At 54.4% G+C, this 23,309-nt stretch overlaps 1 protein-coding gene across 2 annotated transcripts in view; it reads right to left on the bottom strand.

Moving 5' to 3' along the window:
* The window catches only part of Igsf21 (immunoglobin superfamily member 21), a 206,354-nt gene extending 194,338 nt beyond the window's left edge, over window positions 1-12,016 (bottom strand). Inside the window, exon 1 of one of the 2 annotated variants that reach the window (XM_060379175.1) lies at window positions 11,797-12,016. In XM_060379175.1, the coding sequence (XP_060235158.1) occupies window positions 11,797-12,001 (205 nt within the window). In that variant the 5' untranslated portion in view covers window positions 12,002-12,016. Of the gene's footprint in view, window positions 1-11,003; window positions 11,546-11,796 lie in introns of those variants that run through there. The other variant, XM_021628086.2, reaches the window with a different exon arrangement.
* Between the last annotated feature and the right edge of the window lie 11,293 nt (window positions 12,017-23,309).

The raw sequence follows: 23,309 nt of genomic DNA, 5'->3' as shown, positions 1-23,309 counted from the left end.
ATGCTGGCAGCAAAGCTCACCCCGCCCTTGGCTACTCGAAGTTCAAGGCTGACCTTGAACTTCCAGCTGTTGCTCAGCAGGTACCAGCAGCTGCTTTTCCCTTTTTAGGTCCCTGCCAAGCCCCCTCTTTCCCAGGCCACCCTGCACTCAGGAGGCAGCCTCTATGCATATTGCTTCCTAGTCTCCACAGTCCCCCCCTGGTTCCTGGGGACCCAGTCCCTGAAAAACAGCTCTAAGATGGCCCTGTCCGGGGTCCCCATGCCATCCTGAGGGACTCAGATCTCGCAGGCTGTCGCCCTGAAGCCCAAGCCTGTTGCTCAGCTATCAAAGGCCCTGTTGCTGTCTCCCCACCTGGTGGCTCACAGCTCACACCCACCACCACCTCCGCTGACTACCTGGTGCATGCCACCTGTTCCTCGCTGCATTTAACATTTTTCTTTAACTCTGCTTGTTATTTACTCAGATAAAGCCACGTTAAAGAAAGAGAGAGGATTTAAATGGCAAGCCAACATCAGTTGCTTTAAATAGACTGAGAAACCAATGGCAAAGAAAACCAAGCTGGGGGGGAGGGGAAGTATCTTGCTCCCTCTCACCCACAGCAGGCTTATGGCCCTAGTGATACAACTCTGTCTTTTTAGACAGGGCCTTACTACATAGCCTAGGCTAGCCAGGTACTTGCTATGTAGCCCAGGGTAGCCTCCAACGTACAATCTCCCTGCCTCAGCCTGTGACTTCTGAGATCACACGTATGTCCTGCCCAGCCCAGCCTCCAGCTCATTATCATTTTGCTGGATGGGAGGTTCATGGGTGATGACATCCTCGGGAGTGTTGTCCTGGGCTAGGAAGGACAGCCTGAAATACAGGAGCACGCCCCATTTGCAGTGGCAGCACCTTTCCCCGCTTCAAAGGAATATGGCCCAGACCTGCCCGGCTGAGGGACTTGCTGGGGTAGAAGTGCATATTTGTGTGTGTGTTTATGTGTGCATATGTGTGTATGTATGTTTGTGTGTGTGTATTTAGGTGTGTATGTATGTGTGTATGCTAGTGTGTGTGTTCATGTGTATTTGTGTATGTGTCTCTGTGTATATATGTATGTTTGTGTACATGTCTGTGTGTGTACATGTATGTGTATGTATTTATGGGGGTGTGTATGTATGTACATTCACGCGTGTGTGTATTCACGTATATTTGTGTGGGTTTATGTGTGTATGTGTGGATATGTATGTTTGTGTGTTTGTGTATGTGTGGATATATGTGTAATTATGTCCGAGTGTACACTTGTGTGTGTTCATCAGTATTTGCATGTATTTGTGTGTGTATAGGTGTATCCCCACCTCTACCCCATCAGGCACGTGTGGAGGCTGATGTTGGAATGTCTTTCTTCAGTTGCTTCTCACAGATCCTGGAGGGCCACTTTTGGCTAGACTGTGGGGTCAGCCTCTGGAATCCTGTCCTGCACCCCCTTCACCCCCAGTCCTGGCATTTGGGGTACGCACCATGCCTGGCTTTCTCATGGACACTGGGGACCCCGTAGGCAGTGCTCTACCCACCAAGCCATCTCCCTAGCCCACGGCCATGGCATTCCGCACCTGTGGCCCTGGACCATAAGTACCATGAAGGCCAAGGCTAGCCCATTTATTCTCCTTTAGATTTCTGGAACCAACCATGGTATCTGGTCAGGAACTCTGCAGTCTTCACCTGCGGCACTTTTTGTGCCAAGGAAGGAAGGACAGAGGGAGGAGGAGGGAGGCTGTAGCTGGTTCCTGAGCCCTGAAGCCACTCCCAGCACTTCAGGCCATCCTGGAAGCCGCTCACCCTGACTGCTCAGGCAGCCCCAGCCTCAGGAGCCTCCACGCAAGCTTCCTTGCCTCTGCCTCACCCTACCTCAAGCTCTTCAGCCAGGCAACAGGAACCCTCCCCCACTCCCCACTTCCCCGACCCACACCACTTCCCCTCCCGGCAAGCAGCGACCCACTTTTCATCAGCAGAAGTGAACAAAGAAGTCTTTGTGAGGTGGCCACCACGGCTGTCCCCACGATGCTTCTTCCGCCCCTGCCCGGGACAGTAGGTGCCCCGTGGCAATTAGCAGCTGTTCACCTGCTCTCTGGAGCCAGGCACCTGGCCTTTGGCTATTATATTGCTTGAATTTCTGCCTGACGAAATACCAGCCAGGCTGGCTCAGAGGATGAGCCATGAGTGCCAGCTACAAATGCCGTTGCCAGACCCCTGCCTACCCCCAGCCTGGCCTTTGTGCCCCGGAGCTTCTGTGCTGCCTATCCAGCCCAGCAAAATGCCAGGGCAGCCCCAGTGGGTGAGGTGTGGATGAGAGGGAAGGCGCTGGCAAGATAATGGGAGCGCCATGACTAGTGACAAACAAGGCCGTCAGAGGAGCCTCTGCCGTAACAGAAACAAAAGGGCAAAGGGGGTAGCTTGGGAAAGGAACAAATACCCAGCAGCTCAGCTGCCTCAGTCCTTGTGATTTATGAGGCTGGAGACTGCCCACCCCCATGTGCTGCCAAGTCCCCGCCGGGCACCGGAAGACCCAGGAACTCTTCAAGGATGGGAAGCCGGAACACATCCCCCAATTTGCTCTATATGAACTTAAGACAGAGTCCCTCCCCTCTGGGTTCACCTTATTAACAGGGAAGACAGGCTGGATCAGGCGCACTGGGATCCAGCTTGCTGAAAGGCTAAGGCAGGGGGATTGTGCGAGTTCAAGGCCAGCATAGGCGATTTACTATGAAAAGGGCGAGGTATAGCAGTGCACACCTTCAATCCCAGCAGAGGCAGGAGGACCTCTGTGAGTTTGAATCCAGTTTGATCCACCTAACAAGTTCCAGGACAGCCACAGCTGGAGGTGTAGCTCAGGAGATCACTCCCCTATCGCACACTGGCCCTGAGTGCTGAAATAGGTAAAACAAAAAGCACACACCAAGCAAACCGTGGGAAGCAGTGTAGAAACTGTCCCTGTCCTCCGACTCCAGCACTACTCTGTGGGTTCTTTACAGCGCATGCGTCTGCACTGTGTCACCGTGTCTGGGCACTGGGCAGGGATTCCACCCCTCTCTGAGAGCCAGGGGTTGTGGCTACAGCACCCACATCTCACATACCTGTCCTGTACTGGGGCATCAAGGCTTCCTCACATCACCTGACGTGCCTGTCCCAGCATCCCTACCCCGATGGTGCCTTTGGGGAAACCAAGGCTGGGAGCAATGACTGCAGCCATTGGGGCACATGGTTGTTGCAGGCATGACTTGGCCAGTCAGGTGCCTGCTAGAGATCTAGAAGTTTCTCCATAGGTAGTACCCTCCCCCATCAGTCTTGGCTCTGGTCTAGGTTGCACAGCTCTAGAAGATCCTGGTCAGGACAGTACCTTTCTGGAAGCTACCTCAGCTCTGGCAGCCCCAGCCACCATTCATCACCCAACAGGTTTCGGGAGATTCCCAACTACAGGGCCAATCTCACTTTGGCTCCCAGGCTCCAAGGACAGACAAGATCCTGCCTGGGTGATAGACAGAAACTTCTGCCATCCACCCACAGTCCGATGCCCAGCCAGATCTCTGGTCACCTGTTCTAGGCCCAGTGGTTACTTTTGTTCTTCCTCTACACTGTCAGGCATCTTGACAGCGAAAGACATTGTAATAAACACACACACACACACACACACACACACACTCACACACACCCTCTTGAGGCTTTTAATTCGTTTATGATTTTGTTTTGGGCCACATTTGTAGCAATTTGAGGCTGGGTGTGGCCCTGTGACTCTTGGACCAAGAGCTAGAGCTAGCCGTGGGCTTCACTGCGTTTCTGTCCTCAGAGCCTTCTGGGCCGGCTACTCTTCTCCAGGAATCCTCTGCATTGCCTGTTTAGTGATTTGCTCTCTCTGACTGTCTTCAAGCCAGGCAACGCCACATGTAGACATGGGGTGTCTACACCCTGGGCATTCTCCATAGAGATCCCTTTGAGTCTGCAGTGGCTGTTACTAGTGGGGAGAATCCACCGGTAGATGCAAAGTCAGCCTGCAGCAGTGACAAGCGAAGGATAGCCGAGTCCATGCAGCCCATCAGAAACTTCCGGACAACACTCTCAGGACCCCCTGCACAGGAAGCATGTAAAACCTTGCCCCTCCCCAAGACTTATTTATTTATTTATTTATTTATTTATTTATTTATTTATATGAGACAGGGTCTCTCATTTAGCCCATACCAGGCTCAAACTACTTAACTAAGGGTGGCCTTGAACTCTTGGTCCTCCCATCTCTAGCTTGAGATTAGAGGCATGAGCCACCATTCCTGGTTTATAAGGAGCGCAGGGCCTATGCATGCTAGGCCAACACTCCTAACAGCTCAGCCACACCCCCATACCCTGCTCTTGCTTTTTAAAGGACAAAGAAGCTAAGACTGAGGTGGGCTGTGATGAGCGCAGGTACACTGTGCCAGGCAGTGGCTTGCTCTGAATCTAGTGTTGATGGGGACTGGAACTTATAACCAGCCAGCACTGGGCCATAGGGAAAAAATGGAGGTGGTCCCAGCAGGCCTAGGTGTCCTGTCCAGTGTTTTCTAGCTGGTTCTTCTGGGGCCTTGGTTGCAGCGTTGACCATTTCTGGGAAGTTAAAACTCAGGGCTAAGAAGGGACAGGCCTGGGGTAGAGCCAGCCCTCCAGCTGCAGAGTGGTTCTGGGCAGGCCACAGGAGCTACCCAAACCTCATAGCCTGGTCTGCAAAATGGGGAGGCTATCTCACGAAATAGGGTTTCCAGGAGGGTATAACACAAACTGGGTGCATTTGCTACATAGTAACTGCTCAATAATTGCTTTTCCTTCCCTTTTCCTTCCTCCTTCATCTCCAACATCTGTCACCAGTCAAGGGCAGTATCCTTCCCTAAGGGATGCCCACTGGCAACAGGAAACCCCTTGGTCTTCCCAGCGTCTTCTACAGTTGTCTGGTCTGCGCAGATACCAGCTGGAGTGGCTGTGTGCTAACAGTGGACAGAGCTAGACATTCTTATGTTCCCGGGGGTGGTGGACAGAGCAGCACCAGGAGCACAAGCCCAGCGCCTGGAGTGAGTGTCAGGCTAGGGGAGACGTCATTCATTCCCATGACCTGCCAGTCTTCTGCAAGACAGCCTGTTGTTCCAAGAACAGAAGGCTTTTGTTGCTGGGAAGTTTGCTCGTATATCCCGATAAATCCCACATGCTGCAAACATTGCCATGCCTTCTCTGTAGAACCAACAAGCTGCCCACTGGCTCCTCTAAGCTGGGATATGTGTGTCTAAAGATTATCGGTAACTTATTGATCCAATCGCCCTGGACTGAGCACCCACCATGTGTTAGGGGAAGACGCGATCATGAGCAGACACAAGACCTGTGTCTCAGTCAGCAGAGGTCTCAGGCAGCATTTGCTGGGGCTTGGCCTCCAGATAAAGTCAGGGTGCAGGGATGGGAACAGCCACCTCGAGCCAGTGGGCCACACATGGTCCTCCCAGTGATACCGAGAGCAGAATCATCCTGTTTCATGCACAGACTCCAGTACCATTCTTTGCAGGAAGTTGACACAGACTCTAGTGGGCTCCAGTTCCAGTGGGGCTGAGGAGACAGGAGAGTGGTGGTCCCCCCCAACACCCGCCTGTGGACATGCTGGATGTGCTCAGAGGTGCCTGTGGTTAGTACAGGGAACCCCCCAACACACACACACACACACACACACACACACACACACACACACACCAGAGCCCTCAGGCTATCAAATGCCTCTGTGCTGGAGCCGGCTCCATCTCAGCTCCTATTCAGAGACAAAGGTCTCATTAACACCGGGCCCTGGAAATGACAGACGACAGTTTCTGAGGGCCTCACTGGCAAGGAGGACATTCTGAGTGGCTCTCTGTCGTCTTGGCTCTGCAGAGGGTTAAGGTCTGGAGAGCATCAGATGTGAGGGAAGGTCCGACATGAGGGCCACACATGCCTGTAATTGAGGCCAGTTCTCCCCTGGAGACACCTGAGTGCAGCAGCGAGCAGCTCTGGCTGGGGTCACGCAATCCAAGGGGGCTCAGCTCACTCACTAACATGCAGTTTGGAAATGCATCCAGGTCAAACCCAGAGCAGATGTGTGTGCCTATGAGGGGGGAGAGGGCTGGCAGACACGCCAAACTTCCTTCCCTGGCTGAGATGGAGTCCGGCACTTCAGGGCCCTGCTCCTGCTGTTTCTCTGCTGACTTGGGATTCATGGTGACTGCATTCAGTTGCTTGACTTGCATCAATGGCTTCTGTGGAGCCTTAGAGAATAAGGGCCTCCTCACGCTTGCCTCTGATGCACTGGAAAGCAAACAGTGGGGCCTTGCCACTCTCTTTTGTTCTCTGGAACTTATTCCTAAAGATGGGCACCTCCTGGGGGTGACACCATAGGGCATCACCATCTGTGGTTGAGATGGAAGGCCCAGAACACTCAGCACATGCTCCGAGTGTCTGCATCTGCCTCCAAGGACCACAGTGCAGCTGCTTCAGACCTGGCAGAAACTCCAAGTCTCCACTCAAGAAAAGATTCTCAGCTTGTCCGTTGTTTTAAGAGAGAGGGAGGGAGGGAGGGTGAGAGAGTGGAGGAGAGAAGGAGGAAGAAAAAGGAGTTAGGAAGGAGAGGGAAGAGAAGAGAGGACACAAGACAGGAGAAAGGGGAAGGGAGGAAAACACACAGGGAGGAAGTTGGGGGAGGGAAGGAAAGGAAAAGGAAGAGCAGGGGAAGGAAGGAAAAAAAAAGATTGGGAAAGGAAAGAGAGAGACATTCATCTCTTCAGGAACATGTTCTCCCTCCCCCCACCCCCAACATTGGGATGAGGTCATGCTTGTTGGTCCTCCTCTTCACCCCAGCAGATGTCCGATGATTTTCTTAATGATGACAGCGGCTACCAGGGACACGCCCTCTCCCATCTGTGCAGATGAAGACATTGAATAAATTCCCTTTCACCTTGAGTTGGGTGAAGGATGGAGAAGGCAGACTGAGATCTGGATCCCTCAGATATCCTTAGGGCTGGGCCCAAGGAAAGGAGGGAGTGCCAGTCTTCCCAGGGAGCAGAGCCCGATCTGGGAGGCAGGCAGCCCAGCACTGGGCCCCTGCTCACCCCTCACTGATGGGGTGAGCTTGGCAAAGTCACCTAACTCCCCTGAGCCCCGGTTTCCTACCCTGCAAAAATGGGAAAAGCCTAGGGTATTTACTGCCCCTTCTTGTACTAGGCAAAGGATCCACCTCCCATGGAGCTGCAAGCATCGTTAAGGTAGGAGCTCCACTGCATGGTCTCAGGTCCACAGCCCCGCTGCAAAGTTCTGTCCCATCATGCTTCACACAGGATGCCTGCGCTGAGTGTACAAATGAGTGTTCAGTGTGCTGGGGAGTCACAGAGGGGTACAGAGAAAAGCTAAACTGCTGGCTTCCCACGTCAAAGACTCCTGGGATCGTAAGAAACCCAGTTAGCGGAGACGTTGGCCCCAGCCTCCTCTTGCCTGACCTCTGCAGCTCAAGTCCGGATAGCCACAAACCAGGACATTTTCTTAAACCTCATCACCTCCTCCTCCCCTCTCTGCCTGGCTTGCCAGAGTTAGTGAGACTCAAGTGGAATGTGACCATCTTCTGAAGGGTCAGGGTACCCAGGCCAGGAGGCACCCTTTAGAAGGCCCCTGGCAGCCTTGGCCAGCACCCCTGCCCACTGGAAATCTCTTCTCCCAGAGGAAACCATGGAAAGAGAGCCCAGGGCAAGGCCAGGGGGAGCTGGAAGGACCCCTGCAGCCTCAGTTTCCTCATCTTGCAGCAGGAATGAGGATAGATCACCATAATTGAAGCTATGGAGAAAAGTCAAAATCAGAACACCCAATTTCAGCTAGGATATCAGAAGAGGAGTGGTCTTGGATTGTTTTTGTTTTGTTTAAATCTTGTGAACAAAGACTGTTCCAGGTCTGGGCACTGACCCCTAGGACAGCACAGAAGCTTAGAACCCTGCTTTTTAAAAAAGCACTGAGGTTTTAGGGGCAGAGGTGAAAGCCACAAAGTGCAGTGACCCCGGAAATCGGAAGTCTCTCCAAAGCTACCTGAAAACCCCTAATTAAGTAAGTTTGACCTCCCAGGAAAATGTTCTTGGGTGTGAGGAAGCCCGGTTTGAGAAGGGGCGGGACCACGGGGGGCGTGGACGGGTGAGCCTGCCAGTCTTGGCCAGGCCCTATTCAGTCCAGTCGTGATGGATGCACAGAGGAGCGTGTCGACCCCTCCCAGCGGGGGAGGGGGAGGGGCGCAGCAGAAAGAGGACCACCTGTGAAGTTCATGTACCTGATCGCAGAACTACAGCCCCTGCTGTCGTGAGCCTCAACAGAGCCAGCCCTCAGATAGCTGCAGAAATCTTGCACATGCACGCACACACACACACATACACACACACATACACACACACACACACACACACACACACCCTGCAGCCCCAGATCCACAGACTCCAGCGGCCCAGGTCTCTAACTAGGTCTTTCTCCACTGTTTCCAGTGGAGAACGTTCCGAAGCTGAACCGGGCAAGTTCAAAGAGCTTCATCTCTCCCTCGACCTCCTCAGCCTGGCACACACTCTCTCTTCCTCTCCTTAGGGTCACTGCGCAGGTTCAAGTGTGCGGTTTCCTATTGTCCAGTTCAGGGTGCTTCGGAGAGACCCTAGGCGATGTCGGAGCCCAGAGAAAGCAGGTTTCTCGGAAGAGCCGGGTGGTAGGGTACCCAGCATTTCTCCACATCCAGCTTTCTTGCTCTGCCCCAATGCTGGCTGCGCTTCTCCGGCGGCAGTGACTCTCTGTGCCCCTCTCGGGGAGGGCCAGCGTGTTTCTAGATGGAAACAGCCCGGAATCTACTCTCCCAGCTCTTCCCGGGCTCCCCCCCCCTCCCTGGCTGGTGGCTCGGCAAAGCTACGCCAGGTGCACCGATCGTGGGCATCATCGTGGCCGCCTGCAGGAAGGGCGCCCTCCTACGGCGCAGCCCGCCGGTCACGCCTCGCGAGGACGCTTCCACCCCGCACGGTGGCTTAGCCTGGGAAGGGAAAGCGGATCCCACCCGAGGCTTTCATGCCTCTACAGAGAAGAGGAGCCTCGGGGTCCCCGCGCCCAGCACGAAGTTGCGAGCCCGGCATCCGGGCCTGCGGAGCCGGGAGGCGGCGTGTGCCCCCACCCGCGTGCCCTGGTTCCACACGCCTTCACCCTGGCTCCGAGAACCAGCGCTCCCCGCAGCCTGCAGAGGCTAGCGAGCCGAGCCGAGCCGAGCCGAGCGGCGCCCATAGGAGGCTCCGGGGCGCCGGAACAGCTCTCCGCAGCCAAACCCCTGACGAGGGCTCGCTCCTCAGGCGCAAGCTCGCAGGGTGCGGTCCTGACGCAGTCGGGGTTCCCCGCCCGCTCTTTCCTCTCCCCTCCCCCTCTCCTTTCCACCATGCGCATCCCGGGTTGTGGGAAATGGGTGCCTCCGGACTGGTCCCCAACCTCAGCCCTGCTCCCTGCAGCGTCCAGGTGGGGGCCCCAGCGCATTTCCGCACAGCCCAGCGCCTTCTCGCCTCCTCAGCGGTGGCGCTGGGACTCGGGTCCCACCACAAAGATTCTTTCCCTCTAGAGGCATCCATCCCAAAGGGGGAGCCCTTGTCCTCAAACTTACAGAGAGATCTGATGTACTTCACAAAGTAGTTGCTGCCGTAGGGCATAGGCGGTACCAAGTACTTGCCTGACACCCCCTTGGGTCACACCCAAAGGGCCACACCCCTTCCCCGTTGCCTACAGGGCCACCTCCCAAGGCTCAGATTTTCCCATCAACAGACCGAGCTGTCTTCAAAGACTTAACGCGTTGAAGACTGTAGGTTATTTTAGGGGCATGCCCCTTGGGGAACAGTCTCAGAGCTCATATAGGCCCTCCCCAGTATGGGGGACAAGGACTGACCCTCCTCCTCGGCCTAAGTGGGACAGAGGCCAAGGCCTCACTGGAGACAATAGCTACTTTCTCACACTCCCCTACCTGGGGGTTGCGGGGGTCCTTCAACGCCCCTTGTAGTAGCTTGAAATGGAGAAGGAGCTCTCTCTCTCTCTCTCCCCCCCCCCCCATCCCTACGGTGACTCTATCGGCCCTGCCTCTGCCCTGCTGGGCTGGCATCTACCCCCTGTGCCCTGCTGGAAAGGCGCTGAGGCGTCGGGTTTGGCTTCCACCTCATTTAAGACCCACCGGAGGGTGGCGCTGGGACGGATGCCCCTCCTCCCAGGCAGCCCCAACCCCGCACCCTAGACCGGCCCAGCACCGCTGGCTCTGGGCGAGCCTCGGGGCTTCAGTGTTCTCCCATTTGGTCCAGCCTAGCCCAGGACCAAGTTCATGCGGGACACACAGACACACAGACACACTGCTGGACCTCCTCCAGCCCCAGCGGCGATCGCAGTTCGCTGCCCGCCGGAAACCCAAGCTCCCTCACTCGGCACCTGCTCCCAGACCAAGCGCTTCCAGGACCCGAAGTCCCATACTTCCGCGTGTGGGCACACTCCTGCCCAGATACCACAGAAAGACAGACCCAGCCCTGGAGAGACGGGCCCGCACCCCCGGGACACACACGAGCCGCCACACCTCACACATCCTTCCCTTAGCAAGCTCACACCCGCGGCGACAGTCGCTCACACACTTCATGCCCTCCTGAAGAGTTCACACCCCCAAACACTCAGACTTTCTCTTCCACGCCTCCAGATCTAGACTCTCCGGCGGCCCTCACACACACAGACCCACTCGCGATCGCAGAGGCGCATCTGGACGTACTCCCGTGCCCTCTCCACACATGGCTGGTCCTCGGACATCCACGGACGCAACAAAGACACACACACACACGCTGGCACAGACCCACGAGGGCTGCACGGAAGCCCCCTCTCCTCTGCTGTGCCCGCAGCCGGGGACTCCCAGAGCCACCGGGCCCGCGCCCCTCTCGGCCCCCCCGCGCGCGACCCCCGGCCCCCGCGGGCGCCGGCTCACTCACCGCGCGCCAGGTCCAGGATCGCGGCGAGCAGCAGGCAGGAGGCGCGGCGGAGGCTTGGAGCGGCTCGCATGGTGCCCGGGAGCTGGCGGCGCTGGCCGAGGCGGCGGCGGCGGCGGCGGCGATCGCGGTGGCGGCGGCGGGTCCCCACGCCATGGGCTCAGACGCGCTGGTGACCCGGGCCGCCCGCCGTGGCGGTGACGGGTGGCGAGGGGCGCCGCGGGGACGGCCCCATGCTACCGTGGCCGGGCCGCCGGGCTTCCCCGGGCTGCTCCGGGCTGCACCGCCCGGCTGCACCGGCCGCGCCGGGCTGCTCTGCGATGCACCGGGCTGCACCGGGCTGCAGCGGACCTGGCCGGGGCGCGCGCGGCTGCTCGCGGCTGCTCGGCTGCGCGCGGTGCCCACGGCGGCCGGAGTCGGATCCGTGGCGGCGGCGGCGGCAGCGGCGGAGTTTGGAGCCGAAGCTCTGGCCGCGCCGCCGCGCTCTGCCCCGCGCTCGCTCTCCTCGCGCCCCCTCCTCTCGCTCCTTCCCCGCCGCCCCGCCCCCGCCGCCCGCCCCCCGCGCCGCGCTCGCGCGCTCTATTCTACAGACTTTTCTTTAATCCGTTCTGGGCTGTTCGGCTCTCGTCCGCTAAGCCGATTTATTGCAGAGAGAGCTCTCCCCCTCCCCCTCGGCTCCTACCCCCTACCCCCCCATCACATCGCAACTGCCGGCTCTTAAGCCGCACCCCCACCCCCCAACCTTCGCTCCACCCGAATCACCCTCCCCACCCCCCCACCCCCACACCAACTCCACCTGGCTGTGTCCCTGGACGTCCCCCTTTCTCAGCTTGGTGGCTGCAAGCGCCCTCCCTCCCTCCAGGAGAGAGGTGCTGTGGGTCCTCAGGGCTGGCTTTGACACCTATGAATGTCCTCCTTAGGGGCTTCGGGGCTTCAGTGGTCCACAAATAAGGGCTACCCTCACCCCACCCCACCCACCCCCGCGCCCTGCGCAGCTGCATTCTGCCCGCAGCAGGCAGGACTGGGCAGGGGAGGCATCGACTTCTCCTGTCAGAGACAAGCTGTCACCTTTTTATCGGGTCTGACACTCAGCTCCTCCACCTGAGAAGGGATGGGGGTGGGGTTGAAACTTATGTCAGATCTCTGCTCTGATAAGCCACGCACAGATGCACACACACACACACACACACACACACACACCGTCGAGCCTGGGTCCAAGGGGGCCTTGGAATCTCCTGCCACGCGAGAGGCTCCAGGTGCTCCCAGCTCTTGGAGGTGGCGGTGGTAGTGACAAGGGACCAGGAGCTAGACTGACGAGGTCCAGGGCGGGCCCTGAAACCAGGAAGGACCCCGGGTTCCTTGTAGCACATTCTCCATGGAAGTCCCGCCTCCCTAGCTTTGCCAGGGGGCTTCGTCTGTCTGTTGCTCAGTTTACTCAGACGGGCAATGGGTACGCGCTGTCAGTTCCACTGTCTGCAGTTCTCGGGAGCTGGGTGGGCAATAGGTAACGGCCTAGCAGTGCTGGGAGAAACTTGTGGCAGGATGCTCCACGGAATGGCCCGCTCCCCTCCTTTTGCCCTCTGCAGCCTCAGCACGTGGCCCCCCAAAGGCAGCTAGCTGCAGCTCAGGCTCTCCCAGCCTCCCTGCTCCAGGGAAGGGATGATTTGCATTTATTTAGATCTGAGTGCATACATTCACCTGACAGGCTTTAGAATGATCCTCTCAGTAAAATAATAATAATGATCGTAATAAACTCTTATAAATAGGTGTTTGATTACAGTTTGTCCCTACGTGGATATTTTTTTTTTTCTGAATCACACTAATTGGTTGCCAGCCTGATTGGGCTGGATCTGGCTTGAACACTGGAGTCTTGGGCCTTTACCCTTTCCCTGGCTGTTCTTTGCTCCCTCTCGTCCTTCCCCCCAAGCCTCATCTTCTCCAAGCTGCTGAGGGTGAGCTTGAGGGCAACCCCCCCATCTTCTTTCTGGCCTAACCCAGTCAAGGGAGAAGCACAACCCTTTCCAGTCTGTTCCTGCCAGTCTCTCCCTCCCAACTCTTTGCTTCTGGCTCAGAATAAAAAGCTATCTGGGTTTCTAAGCCCTCTGTGTGAGAGGTTCCCGGGCTGAGGAACTCCAAGCCCAAACGCCCCTCCTTGTACCGGGCTGAGCTTGTAGGAAATTCGTGTGTTGCTGTGTGGCTATTCATGCCCTCAGAGTCCAGTTGCATGCAATAGGAGGCGGCCAGGTGAGGGGGACAGGCAAAGTTCCTCAGGTGAAGACTGAGTGGGAAAGGTTTCTTGGCTGCACTTGCCCAGCCCTGCCAGTGGGAGAGGAGATGAAAGGAGCAGGTAGCACCTGCCGACCTGGGTGATGCTCTCCCCCCCCCCAGATCCACCCTCAACCAGCTGGGAAGGAGCCTTGGGGAGCTTCAAAGAGTCAGGGTGCTGCCTCCGTGGAGCCCTCTGAGGATGGCATCTATGGAGAGAGAGGAGAAAAGAAGTTTGAAACAAAGGAAGTGCGCTGGCTGTCATGGCTGAGAGCTTGGACCTGAAGTCTGGACACCGCAGCTGATCCACCAAGTCATCTTCACCACCCACACTCTCCTTGAACGTTACCCCGTGGAAAAAGTACCGGTCACCCTCACCAGTGGCACATAGTAGATCTACACTGAGTATTGGCTGGATGGAAGAATGAATGAGATTAGATCAGTGCTTTGTGCGCTAGCTCTGAGCTCAAACTGGTTCTCCGTGGGTGCTCGGAGGCAAGCTGTGGCTACGAACCTTCTCAGAAATCCAGGACTGAGAAGCCCAGACAGGCCCACCCAAAAAAGACATTTCTCCCAGGTGCAGACTTGGTTTCCCCAGAAGGAGCCCGGCTGCCGATGCGCGCTCATTACCATATGGTAATGATAACAGCAACAGCCCGCCTCCCAGCTCAGCCGCAAGCCCCGCCCCGTCGGCTCCATAAAGCACAGCTCTGGAGCCCTTCCTCTGCTGCACAGAAAGGCGACTGAGAGTCAGTTAGCAGGGGTCACCCAGGGCAGCCACAGGCTTTTAATTTAGGTTCTGTCTACTAATGGATCTGCTGCCCGCCAGAGGCGGGGCTTCCATTTTGCTGTACTGGCACTCAGACGCCTGAGTCACAGTGAGCCACGCCTCTTTCTGGGACTCTGGTCCAGTAGGAGCCAGGGGCCTCTAGGCAGCGAAGGTGCTGCTTTCTGCCTGCCCGCACCAGCGAGAGGCCCTAGTCCTCTGTCCTTGGTGCTGAGGCGAGCTCTCCCGACAGAGGGTGCTAACGCACAAAGCAACCTTCTCCGCCCCACTCCCCGGAGGTCACAGTGGGGCTAATCCGTTTGCTTCCTTCCAGGAGAGGGTACCACTGGCTCGCATAGCCTGTCTTCCAAAGGGTGGGCTTTTCAGGTTTGGGGATAGCAACTTGGTGGAATAGAGAATATGGAGACCTGCCTCTGTGCCAGGAGCAGTCAGAGAATTCAGCATGTGAAACAGAAACTTAACAGAGTGAGTGCTGGCGTGATTCCTATTGTAAAGACGAGAAAACTGAGGCACAGAGAGGTTAAGCAACTTTTTCAGGACACAGCTAGTGACAGACTCAGATTCGAATGCAGGGCTCACTTCACAGACACGGCTCTTGCATACCTTCCTTGGCCAGCACACATCTGCAATAGCCACACAGGGCTCCGAGTGTACAGTTGGGGGCACTCGTGTGAATACACGCACGTCAGATGGACAGACTTTCATGAGTCCATTGTGTCCCTTTCTTTTGTCCCATCCGATCATCCTGAAAGTCCTCTGTGGCAACTTGGTGTATGCATAATTTACAGATAAGGAAACTGAGTCACAGAGATGCCAGAAGAATCATGAAGATTGGGTAAGGAGGGGGATTCTGCCATAGGGACCAGGTATGGGCTTCCCTGTGCCCAGAGGACTTCCCCTTCTCCCTCTCCCTCTCCCTGTCCCTGTCCCTGTCCCTGTCCCTCCTCCTCCCCCTCCCCCTCCCCTTCCCTCTCCCTCTTCCCCTCCCTTTTCCCTTCCCCTCCTCCTTCCTTTCTTCTCTTCTCTTCTCTTCTCTTCTCTTCTCTTCTCTTCTCTTCTCTTCTCTTCTCTCTCCTCTCTTTCCTCTCTCTTGCCCTACCCTTGCTTCTCTTTATGCTGGGAATGAACAGCACCAGCATGCATCCCAGGGAAGACCATCTCTTTATTGTTTGTCTAACTTACACACAAATGGAAGTGATGGCATGACCTGAATCGATCGTGAGCGGCCACTTGAAATTAAGTCTTACATTGTGTCCTTAACAGACTTAGCCTTGTCCACACTTTCAAGCTTCCACACTCTCCCCAGAAGAGCACCCCACAGGCTTTGACGGGACTCTCTGAAGATGTGCACAGGGGTGCTAGGTATCATTCATTCAGTTGGAGGCCTGTGTTTCCCAAACTGGGTCCCACAGACCGTTTGTGGGCTTGTAGTGAAAGTTCTTTAAAAGGAGGTTCCATGGCTAAATTTATATGGAAAATGCCAGTCCACAAGAGCACAGTAAAGGCTCTGAGGTGTCCTGCAGTTCTTCACCTGTTTCTTAGCTTTATCAGGTGGGACTCTACCTCTGCTTGACAAGCCTCTTCTTATCAATTCTTGTTGACACCTGGACCCCAGAATTCTGGGGGGGCAGGGTAGAGAGCAGATAAGAGCAAACAGAAGGGACCACAGCTGAGTGGTGCCACATTATGCCACTTACTGAGTGAGCCTGCTTGTTCAGGCACTTTTCTTGCATTGGTTAATCAAGCTCTCCATAGCCCCATGGGGCAGATTCTGTCTGTAGGTCCACAGAACCAATGGTGAAGTGGAGACACAGAGAGCAAAGTCATTGCCTAAGGTCACCTACCTGGTCCATGGTAAAGCTAGCATCTGAAAACAGGTGATCTCTGCTGACCAGTCTCTCTGCTTTCAGACCTGCCTACCCCAGCCCTTCTCTCCAATCGACCCTCCTCAGTCCACTCTCCATGGTGCAGCTGGGAATGTCTGCTCTCAGTCCTCGCCGGGCATCGTGGGACTAATGTGTGCGGGACCACACTGATCCATCTCTGATCATTTTTGTCAAGGAAGACTGAAAGTGTCTCAAGAAAGTGGCTGTTGGATAGACGGATGGAAGGAAGGAAAGAAGGAAGAGATAGATGAATGGATAAATGAGTGGTTAGATGCTTCGATGGATGGATACATGGATGGATGGATAGATGGACAGACTTGAGTAGACAGATGGAAAATAAATAATGAGGAGATGGGTGGAAAGGATGGATAGATAGATAGATAGATAGATAGGAATTTATGGATGGATGGATAATAAATGGATGGATGGATGACTAGATGCATATAAAGGATAATGGATAGATAGGTGGATGAGTAGATGAACGGATGAGAGAATATAAGGCTCATTGAGTGATGGGTAGATGGATGAATGGATGGGCAATAGGATGGATGGACAGGTAGACAGACAGATCAAAGAAAGGCTTGGTGGATGCACACAGAGAGGGTGGTGTGGATGGATGAACACAGATTACAAAGCATCAGCAGAGTTTATTCCTTTCCTTTACACTGCATTGTCTGGCAGTAAAGGAGCAAGCCAGCAGATGTTAGTTATAACCAGAGGTGCCAGCAGATGCAGAGAAGGGAGCGAGTGAAAACATGGGCTCTGGGGTCGTGCTGCCTCGATTCAAATCCCAGGCTCAGCTCTCAGAAAGACAGTTTCTGACTGGGAGATAAGAAGGAATACTCTCTTCCTACTGATGCATGCCTGGACCAGTCTCCTCCTCCTCCCTACCTGTGCAATATGGATGGGACAAGAATGATCAGTGTCTTGTGATCAAATCAGTGATGCTCAAACCACAAGGAGGAGTTGTGGCTGTTGAACCTGCAAGTCAACAACACTGTGGTGTCACAATGACCCATGGTTTGATCGCTTCTGAGGTCCTTAGCTGAGCATCCTGCAATGGATGGGGAAGAATGGGTCTACAGTGTGGAGATCTTAAGAGACTTGAGATTATGGCACAGTGTTGGCCATAATCTGAAACCAAAGTGGGGAAATCCAATTCATTTTCCCCTACAACACTTTACAACATCATTCTGGTGTTGGACTCTTGTCTCCAAATTATCATTTCCAGGCTGAGATCTGTGTTCACTCTTGGATCCTCCCTTTTCTACTTTCCTGACCATGCTGCAGTGTTGTACATCACCAATAGGTGGCGGCATGGAACATGTGATTTTTTTTCCTGTTTTTTTTTTTTTTTTTTTTTTTTTAGCCATGTGAATTGAAGGGCCTGCATTTCATAAAATGAAGCAGCATCTTAGTCCACAATTCCTTAGGTGTCAGTGTTCTCAAGACAAGGCATAATATCCGCAGACATGCTCCCAGTTAGTCCCCATTATGTGATGGAGGAGAAAATACGGTAGAGGGCAAACTGAGGCCCTGGGAGAGGCTTCCTACAGTTTGCATGGAGGGGCACATTGTTCCTGTTACAAAGAGGAGCACAGCTTTCCCCACCAGGAGTCTTGTCTCCCCAGGTCTCACTGAATGTTCCAGAAGGTCTCGGCCCACCTTCCTTGAGACCTCTCACGTTGCTTTTCATGCAGCCCTGGTCACACGATCCGGTTCATGAATGCCCACGTCACGTGGTTCTGGAAGCAGAGCAAGATGGTCTGACTATCCAGGTTAGTGATGCAACTGGGAGTATAATGGCGGGTGTGTACCCAAGGACTTCGGTTAATTACAAAAGCCTCGGGGGAAAGCTCCATAGCCTCTGCCCTCCACATAGCCCGCCTTCTGCTTTGTGCCTTCGGGTCCCAAAGTGTCAGAGAAAATCCCATCCCATTTACAGCATGGACCGGTGATTTTGTTTGTTTTTTTGTTTGTTTCTGTGGGCTTCAGGATTCCCCTTGCTTCTGTCCCATTTCTCCTTGGACACTAAGGAAGCAGAGGTGTCATTTGTGGGGCTGAGCTGGCCTTTCTGGAGAAGGTGAGCCCCTGGAGCTCTGGAGGTGCCAGGATAGCGAGAGGAGGAGCAGCTTGGGGAAGAATCACCCATAGGAAGCATTCCAGACACAACACAACACAACACAGAGTTGCCATGTAAGAACAGCGAGCAGCTGGAGCCTGGGCAGGGAGGCCAGGTCATTTGGCCTCTCTGGAGATTGCTCAGAGCTATGCATGGAAAAAGTGGAAAGAGTTCTGACTATGTGGGAGACAGTGATGAGGACAAACATGTTGATAGATTCTGGGATCTGCTGATGTTTGACATTTGATTCATTCAAATGACCGCTTCCCAGATCCCAGAGGGTTCACGCCATCCTTGCCACTCACTTACCTCACACTCTGCTGTGGGCAAGTGACTAAACCAGACCTGCTAACTCCAGCAGGTGACCAAACCCTCCCTCCATGGCTGGCTCTTGTCCTTCTGTCCATCCCCTCTGTCCGGAGGGAGGGGGTGACCCGGCAGAGAAGTTACTGGGGAATCAAGCTGGGAGCTTTCCCAGATACAGGAAGATAAAGGAAACCTGGCAGAGAACTCCTGGTCCCCTGTCTCTTGGAAAGGCACCAATAGACTCCATCTGGAGAGACACAGCCTTGTTGGTCCTTTTTATGCCATCTAACCAAGGCACCTAGGTTAAAGATGGCACAGCACAGCATGGCTTCATGTGTCCAAGTCTTTTGTTTGATAGTGTTTAATGTTTCAGAGATAGTCTTGTTATGAAGCCTTGGCTGGCCTTGACGTGTGATCAGCCTTTCTTCTAAGTGCTGGGATTACAGACCTCCCTCCCCACCCCCTGTTTGTCACCAGGTTTGCACCAGTGTCTCCCGGTGGATTTTTAAAAGGGAAACTAAAGACCACGTAGGCTTATCAGTCTTAAACATGGACTAGGCCCCATGCTGGGGGCCAGAGACATAGTGCAGAAGGAACTGGCCTGTGCTCTGAGGAGCTCACAGTTGGCAGGGCTGGATGCCAACATTGAGGGTACCCACCTGCACTTGCTCATCAGACCTCTGTGCCTGCTTTCCACTTGGTTGCTCCCTCCTCGTACCCCCGTAGAGTCCTCTAAATTCTCTATGCTACAGGACCAGCCCACATAAGACCCCCTTACTGAAAGGGGACAGCTGAGGGTCTTCAGACCTGGCATTTGATCACTTCCTGGGCCTAGCCATACCCATAGACAGAGCAACAGTGACAAGCTGTTGGGATAACCCCCTGGAGCCCTTCCCTGCATAGCCAGTAGGCTATGGCCTCAGACTGGCTCCTGTGGCCTCCTGCTCCATGTGGGGTCACTGCTAGGAACCAAGTTAAGAGCTTCACACATGCGAGTCACACGTTTCACCACTGAGCTACAGCCTCAGTCCTTTTTGCTTTGTTTTTCTTTGTTTTATTTTGAGATAGGGTCTTACTAAGGTATCCAGGCTGACCTTGAACTTACAGTGTTCCAGCTTCATCCTCCTAAGTAGCCAAGACTATGTACAGCCTTGCTAGCCAGCTCACCCTCAACCACGGAGCTTCATTCATGCAGTTCCCCCTGGCTGGAGCATCCCTCCCTAACCCACCTACCTATTCCCATCCTCTGTCCAGGAAGCTAGCTGATCCATCCTTGCTCGGGCTCAGAGTTGTCACTTGCTCAGCACACCTGTGGTGATGCCTTCGCCAGGCTCTGGCTACACAGTGGGTTAAGGAAGGTGAAGAGAAGAGGGGCAGAGTGCAGGGAGAGGGAGAGAGTGGTACGAAGCCTCAGTCTGGGTTAGGGCTCTGACCCATCAGGAAGGACAGTCACCGTGTCAGGCAAAGGCTACAGCAGCCAGGGTGGGTCCTGGAATGGTCCCTAATGATAGCATCAAAGGTGCTGGTCCTTAATCAGACCCTTCCCCTCACTGCAGCCTTTGACCTTTTCCCCTAAAGCGTGAAGTGACTGTTGATGGGTAGGGGTCCCAGGAGTGCTGGTGGCTAGAACTCCTGATCCCTGCAGGCCTCCACTGGGGAGTGAGGCTCAGGGATGTGTGGGAGACGAGTGTGAAGGGCACATCCCAGAGCACAGAAACCAAGGGTGTCCACGGCACCTGCTTCTACCCAAGTCTAGAACTTTGTCATCAAGACAATCAAACACTCCCTCCTCCCCACAGCCCCCTTGCAATGTCAGGAGGGACGAGGTCTCTCCTGAGAGCCGTTCTTCTCCGTGGTTCGATAAGCCCCATATTTCACACCCCGAGTGGCTGCATTTCAGTGGCGGGTGAAGTGGTTTTATTTTTATCGAGCACGCAGGCATATAAATATGTACGAGGCACGCAGAAGCACTTTAGGGTCTCTGGAAGAAAGCGCTGTGAGAGAGAGGGGAAGCAGTGTGACAAGTTCACACAGGGCACAGAGTCCACGGGGACCAAGATGGCTGCCACCTTCCTTGGCCCATCTCCTAGAGGGCTATCTGCCCTTATACCTGAGCCGACTTTTCCAGAACAAAACTTTAAAGATGAAGCAAGTTTTTAAAAGATCTGGGTTTCCACCTTAACGTCACCACCTAGCCGCCATGAGACCCTGGAAAAGGTCTCCCCCATGGCACCCCTCAGTGTCTAGCTTAGAATAGAGAGCCATACCTAGTTTTAACTCTGCCTACCTATGAGCATCTCATTTTTTTTTCTCTTAAAGAACAAATATGGTGAAGACGACTTTGCAGTCGGCTCTGAGAATGCTAATATCACAAATGTAAGAGGCTTATCACGATTCCTCCCCAGCCACGCTTCGTGATGGCGCAGGCTGGCTGCCGTAATGCCAGCAATGCATGCTCCGGGTTATCCTTCCTCCGCACCCATGGGGAGAGGGGTGGGGGAAGGAGAGCAATGCAGCACTCCCATGACGGGGCCTGGCGCTCCACATACATTACTGAACTTGAACATGGCAGCGACAGTGAGTGGGAGGCACGAATCCGGCTTATGAAAGAGGTCGGAGGTCAGAGAGACAAGAGACTGATGAGCGCTAGAGCCCAGGCCTGAGCAAAGGTCACTTTGATGCTTTCCCATAGTTGGCCCACGGAGCTGCTCTCTCCTGAAAGGCCACGTCACACCAGGGAAACTCTAGCCGCGACGTTCCACCAGGGAGCTGGAAGAAGAGCTGGATCATGGAAGTGAGGGATTGGGTGACGTCTGTGGAAGCTAATCTTCTCCTTCCAAGGGCTGGCTCTCATCAATCTTGGGCCAAAGCAGACTTTCATCCACCAGAGAGAGATACAGAGAGACAGAGACAGAGAGAGGAGAGAGAGTCTAGGGTGTGAGGCATGTGTCTAGGATAAGACAGATGTGAGAGCAACTACAGTTCTGATTGGGAGGTGTTAAAAATAATCAAGATACTGAGCCCCAAACCTACAGCTCTGCCTCTTTCTCCCCCACCTCTCTTGTATCTCCCATTTTTCTTATTTTAAACTTTTTTTTTTAATTCAAAATAGGGTCTTATTCTGTAGTTCTCCCTTAAGAAGAACTCTGGGTCAGCTGGAGAAGGCAGAGGCAGAGCCTAAGAGGCTGGCATCAGGAGGTGATCACAGCAGTAGGCTTTCTCAAGAGCCTCTGTACCCACAGAGCCTGGGGGCCAATGGGAGAAGCATCATGGCTCCCCATAAAGACTTCAGTGCAACTGTCAGGCGACGGTTGCTGGTGTGGTCAAACCCTGGAGAAAGAGGCCGGAAGGAGGGACTCAGAATCAGAAACCCACCTTTTCCTCCTTGGTTGTGGCTGTTTCCTTTCAGGTTTATTTCAGACTTAAGGAACTAACAGCCCAAGTAGGCCGTATTATGTTATCAGGTGTGGGGGCGGGGAAGAGGAGGTGCATCTGCACAAGCCAACGAGAGTTGGAGTAGATGCACAATCAGGTGAGGCTCAGAGATGAGGCTGGGTCCTGTGGCCCACCCACCTGCCTAGGTGTTTGCATGCCTGCCTCTTACTGCCATGTCTCTGTCTGGTGAGATGGTGAACCTCACAGTGAACCGAGCAGCCCTAGCATTTTAAAGAGCTCAGCTCGGAGTGGTCCATGGGGTCCCAGCACAGTTCAGTCAGTCTGTCATCTCACAGAACACACACTGAACACCCCCACACCTCTGCCTTTCTTTTTCTCCCTGTCTGCTGCCCCCGTCAACCAGAGCCCTCCTTTCTGGTCTGAGTTTGGGTGTGCTGGGCTCCTTGTCTCAGTAGTGAAATGTGGTATTCATCTTCCTGTGACTGAGTTATTTCTCTTAGCACAACGTTCTTGTGGTTCATCTATGTGACAATACGTGTTGCCATCCCCTTTGTGTGTGTGTGCATGCGTGCACATGGGTGTGGAAGCCTGAGGTCAAGGTCTGGTGTCTTTATCCATTGCGCTCCACAAGAACATGAAGCTCAGCGATTTGGCTGGACTGGTTGGCCCTAGAGTCCTGATACCCTCCCATATCTGCCCCCACCCACCCAGGAATTACAGATGTTACTGATGTGCCAAGATTTTAACAAAGGATTTGAACCCAGTTCCTCATCCTTAAACATTAAACATTTTACTGACTGATGCCCCCCTTCCCAGAACTTCCTCCCCTTTTAAGGTTAAGTAAGTCTTTGTGTGCAGACACTGCATTTGGCTTGTCCATAAATGAATGGACACTTCAGGTCTCCCACCTTTGGGCTATCAAGTGCCACACGGCTGTGAACACATGTGGACAAGTGTCTGCTAGAGCTTCCATTTCTTCCTGTGAGCTACCTGCGGGTGAGCCTGGTCAGACAGGCTGGGGCAGAAGGTCTCCGGCACGCAATGACACTCACATCTCATGTCTCGCTGTGGGGAGAGTGGACACCTTCTCCAGGGAAAGGAACAATGTCCCTCACAAAACCATACAGAGTAGCGCCAAAGGGCCGAGGAAGCTATGGGAGAGAGGCGCCAGTCCTAGTTAATGGCTAAGGACAGCTGAAGATGAGAGTTCTACAGGAGTAGACGGATACTTGACTGTTTTCGTCTCTTTCTTACAGCTGTGACTAAATACCTGACAAACAACTGCCTGCGGGAAGGAAGCGCTTTGCCCAGTTTTACAGGATGTCACTGTCTCTTGAGGAAGGCTGGCTGACTGCGTCCCTTGTGGTGTGGGGCGGTTCTGTCCATGGTGAAGCAGAATGGCTCTGTCCATGGTGGCAGGGTGTGTGTGTGTGTGTGTGTGTGTGTGTGTGTGTCTGTCTGTCCATGGTAGCCAGCCAGCTGGGCAGCTCTATCCATCTGAGTGACTCTGTCCATGGTGGCAGGGTGTGTGTGTGTGTGTGTGTGTG

This window comes from Meriones unguiculatus, chromosome 3, assembly GCF_030254825.1.
Source record: "Meriones unguiculatus strain TT.TT164.6M chromosome 3, Bangor_MerUng_6.1, whole genome shotgun sequence".
In the NCBI taxonomy this organism is placed as follows: Eukaryota; Metazoa; Chordata; class Mammalia; order Rodentia; family Muridae; genus Meriones; species Meriones unguiculatus.
Note: the sequence above shows the minus strand (reverse complement) of the source record. Positions and strands in the feature narration are given on the sequence as shown.